Source organism: Hydra vulgaris, chromosome 11, assembly GCF_038396675.1.
Source record: "Hydra vulgaris chromosome 11, alternate assembly HydraT2T_AEP".
Classification (NCBI taxonomy): domain Eukaryota; kingdom Metazoa; phylum Cnidaria; class Hydrozoa; order Anthoathecata; family Hydridae; genus Hydra; species Hydra vulgaris.
Genome location: NC_088930.1, coordinates 33322501 through 33327500, shown reverse-complemented (window position 1 = coordinate 33327500; position 5000 = coordinate 33322501). Strand labels below are relative to the sequence as shown.

The window sequence follows — 5000 nt, the reverse complement described above, 5'->3', positions numbered from 1 at the left end:
ATAATAATAACTTAAAACTTAAAAGTGTTTTACTTAATAATAATTTTACTTAATTAGTTTAAAGCTAATAATTTTTCTTATATTGCCACTTTGACAAGTGCTTAGGTTAATTAATTGTGACATTATTGAGGCCTGACTGTTATATCATTATTAGATGAGAGTTTAAATCCTATTTATGGATAATTTTTTTTTAATGTTTTATTTGCTTTGTAGACATTAGAAAATATCAAAGTTTCAAATTTTTAAATAATTAAGTTTTGAAGTAATTAAAAAAAATAGCTTGGATTATATAACTATAAAACTTCAATTTTTTCTAAAATCTTTGTAGTGAAACACTTTTAAATTAAAATTAAAACATAATTAAAAATTAATTCTATGATTGTATTTTTATGGTTTACTTTTTATTTATTTTATCATTCGTTAAAATTTTTACTTTTTTAGTTTAGTTTTGTATTTGGAATATTGATATCCTTGTTATCAAATATATTAAAAAACCATTATAACAATTAAATAAAAACATAATTAGTTTCATGATTGCATTTTTTATGGTTTATTTTTTATTCATTTTATCATTCATTACGATTTAGGTCTGTAATTTTTTTGTTAGTTTTTATTTCTCTTTCCAGTATATTTTTCCAGTTTATTTTTAATTTAAGTTTGATAATGATAATAATGGAAAATAACGGTTTATTTAACACAATAACAGTTTTTTAATATACTTAATAACCAGAGTATCAATATTCCCTTGTAAAAACATCATAAAAATAAATATATTTTTAACAAATAAGAGTAAATCTATAAAAAGAAGTTATATTTTAAAATATCTATATAATTTTCTATTAAAGATGTCAACATTTAAATATATATATATATATATATATATATATATATATAAGATATATATATATATATAAGATATATATATATATATATATATATATATATATATATATATATATATATATATATATATATATATATATATATATATATATATATATATAGGTATTTAAACAGATTTTAAATATAAATAATATTAAACAAATTTTGTATATATAAGAATGAAATAAAGCATAAATAAATAAAAAATTAAATTACTTATATTTTATGTTTTAAATATTAAATATAAATACAAAACACAATAAAATCTATTAAAAACTTTTAAAAACTTTTATTAAAAAGCAAATGGGAAGTAATAACAAAAAATTTATAAAGATACGCAATATTAATTATGATTAAAAATGATATACAGTGTATAGTTAAACCAGTAGAAAAAATTCATTGAAAGTTCTTACTGAATCACGCAAATGACTCCAACCATCTATACAAAATAGAAGAATATTTTACTTTTTAACAAACTTCCACCACAAGATCTTATCTACAAGATTAAAACACTCACCAATAGCCATAAAATCTTGAGTTAATTTGCCATCAAGATGTCCAATAATCTTACCCTCTAAAAATCTAGTAAAGCCTTCATTGAGCCTTAAAAAAAATTGAGTTGTATCAAAACCAAAGTTAGTATATACATTTGGTTCATAAAAGATTGTTTTATGTACCAGAAATGCTCCCATGTCTTATTGGTAACAAGATTTCCAGTCCAGCTGTGTGTAATTTCATGTGCTATGACCTGCATAAAAACACACAATTAGTCTGATAACATAAGAACAAAAAATGCTACATTTTTTAAGACTATATATAAGACATATAAGAACTTTTATAAGAATAATTTAACAAGCATTAAGAGATTTCTATTTAAGAGATTTCTATTTAATATATAAAATAAAATATTACATACTGAAGTAAGAGAACGATCACCAACCTATAAAAAAAATTTCAAACGAGTTATGCTTTAATTGGACTAAACATAAAAACACATTTTTGAAAAGTTTATAAACTATATATAAAATATATAAACCTATACATTAGGTTTATTAAAATTATTTTTTTCTTTCAAAAACAAAGCTGTATCTATTTTTTTTTAATGCATTATAATTAAAATTTCCACGGTTGTTCATCAAATATTGATAAAAATGTGATAATAAATGAAGCCTTAAAACTTGGTAACTTTTACATATCCTGAAAATATTTTTCCGTTTCAATACAAATGAAAGTTGATAATTTAAAAATATAGGCAAATTAAACAGCTCTTGAATTGTTCATCACTTGAAATAAATTATTTAACAGTTGAATTGTTCAACATATTGAATTGTCAATGTTTTAGTTTAAATCTTTTACACCTATTTTTGGCTTTTATATTGTTGTTTTCTAAATAAAAAAATTAATTTTATGTTTGTTTTCATGTTTATCCAGAGTTTTGTCCTCTCAAAAAAATGCTTTAATACATACATCTTATCAACAAACATTAACATCATAAACTAAATGATGTTTTATGAAAAACCCTTAACATGTGTCATAATGATATCTTATCAACAACAAACATCAACATCATAAACTAAATGATGTTTTATGAAAAAACCTTAACCTGTGTCATGATGACATCTTATCAGCAACAAACATCAACATCATAAACTAAATGATATTTTATGAAAAACCCTTAACATGTGTCATGATGACATCTTATTAACAACAAACATTAACATCATCAAAAATTATAATTTCATAAATATACTAACAACAACAGTAGGTGTGACAAAAGTTAAACATGGATTTTCCATTCCACCATAAGGAAATGACGGTGGGAGCACAAGAATATCATATTGCTCCCAGACATAAGGTCCCATCAATAACTCTCCAGCTTTTAACATTTCTTCAACCTATGAAAAAAATTATTAAGAAACATTATTACAAAGTTTATCAAAAATTAGGTTATATACAATTAATGACCCATAAGTACCTTTCCAAATTCAAAAGCACATAAATCAATCATTGATGCTTCACACCAAACTTTTGACCTTGGACCAACATCTCTAGCATTTATTTAAATATTTTATTAAGAATTAAATTACTAAGTAGCAATATAAATATATATATTTTTAATTTATTTTTGTTTTTATTAATTTTTTAAATACAAATGTTTAAATGTTATTTTACCGAAACTCTAATGCTCCAACTGCAACTGCTAGAAGATATGATGGTATACATATCTAAAAAATATTTATGGATCAAGCATTAATCAACTTTCAATATGAATACTTTATGATTTTTAATGATTGGTAAAATAATGTTAATGGTTAAAAACAAAAATTTATGATTTTAACGAAAAAGAAAAAATTATTTTGTTTTACTTGTCATTATTATATATATCTAATTATTTTATGCTATTAAATGTTCTACATTTTTATTTCATTTATTTTCAGTCTAAACAGTATAAACAGTTTTTTCTGTTTTTTATATTATTATTATTATTATTATTATTATTAATGTAAATTAATAATAAAAGTTAAAAATTGTTATGCATTAGTAATTTGACAAGACTCGGCTTTATCAGACTAATAAAAACAGTTCTATTTTTAATAGTTTCTGATGAATTGATTGACCAACTTTGAAGCAATAACAGAATCAAATAGACTTTTCCAACTAGGCATTACACGATTGCATAGAAATTCATAACTTAGATTCTACAGATATGGCACTAACCTCCTTCCAGATGTGGCACTAACCTAGTAGCAAACCTTTCAAGCTATTTAAATTTATTTTATACTTTCCTGTACAAATTTTTATTTTTAATACAATTGTGTAAAAATTGTTATTAAGGATTTACATTTAAAGTGGAATTTTAAAAATACACAAGTTCTAAAAAATGAGCAATTATTCAATATCTTTTGACACATCAAACTTTGTTCAATAAGTCAATTATCCAGAAAAGAAGATCAATAATGAATTGAAAAATTCTTGATTTTTTTGATTAGTAAATATACTATTTAAGTTTTACTGTTGATAAAAGTTAGTAAGTAAAAAATGGATTACACTTTTTATATTTCTACTTTAAATTTTTTGTTTTTAATTTTTTTTTTGTTTTTTCCTTAAGATATGCTTCAGCAATTAGTCAACCATAGAAACAATGACTTAAAAGATGCAATATTTCAAAAAAACTTTAACTGAAAAATATTATTTGATGATTCATTCAAATATGCAATCAATAACCATTAAAAACATAAATTACTGTTAAACAATCACTAAAACCTTTGTTGTTTAATAATGACTTTGAGAAAAAGTAACAATTGATGTTATTATGGGTGATTTTGATGGTGAACCTTTAGGAACTTTCTTTTCAGCTATCACAACACAATAACAAAAACATATTTAGCATGTATGAAAAAAAAAAACATACAAAAAAACATTTAAATAATTGAAAATAACATTGCTTTATCTAGTCAACTTCCTTGACATAATCCCTTAAACCAACCCATGTTTTATCAAACCTAGCCCATTAAATTATGAGCTCTGGTCACTTAAGCTTTTGTAATCTCTGAAATAAAATGTAAATCATTGCTTTGATATCATCTACAGTATAATAAAAAATTATTAAAAATTAAATATTAACAAAAATTAAATGCTATAATCAATACATTCAGTCTATTATATCAATACATATTATATCTCAATTAAATAAGTGGTCATAGTGTTTGAAATATTTCAAACCAAAACCTCTAATAATGTTGAATTACTTCTAAGACTGATATTTCTGTGCTTTAAATATAAAATACATAGTTAAACCATGTTAACTATTAAATTAAAATACATGTAATAAGATACATCTTATCTAAAAATACACTAATACTTGTAAACATTAAACACTGTATATATATATATATATATATATATATATATATATATATATATATATATATATATATATATATATATATATATATATATATATATATATATACATAAATATATATATATATATATATATATATATATATATATATATATATATATATATATATTTGTGTGTTTATTTGTATATATATAAATTATGTTAGTGTATGCTACAAACAGAGTGCTCAATGTTCTAAAAAAACAGAGCAATA

At 21.2% G+C, this 5000-nt stretch overlaps 1 protein-coding gene across 1 annotated transcript in view; it reads right to left on the bottom strand.

Annotated features, from left to right (window-relative positions):
* Window positions 1–5000, bottom strand: part of LOC100211539 (leukotriene A-4 hydrolase) — a 32249-nt gene that overhangs the window by 11847 nt on the left and 15402 nt on the right. The window contains exons 6-12 of the mRNA XM_065810830.1: window positions 3055–3107; window positions 2858–2930; window positions 2637–2777; window positions 1799–1822; window positions 1560–1630; window positions 1400–1485; window positions 1296–1321 (exon numbers count right to left, since the gene is read on the bottom strand). Of these exons, the coding sequence (XP_065666902.1) occupies window positions 1296–1321; window positions 1400–1485; window positions 1560–1630; window positions 1799–1822; window positions 2637–2777; window positions 2858–2930; window positions 3055–3107 (474 nt within the window). The remainder of the gene's footprint in view (window positions 1–1295; window positions 1322–1399; window positions 1486–1559; window positions 1631–1798; window positions 1823–2636; window positions 2778–2857; window positions 2931–3054; window positions 3108–5000) is intronic.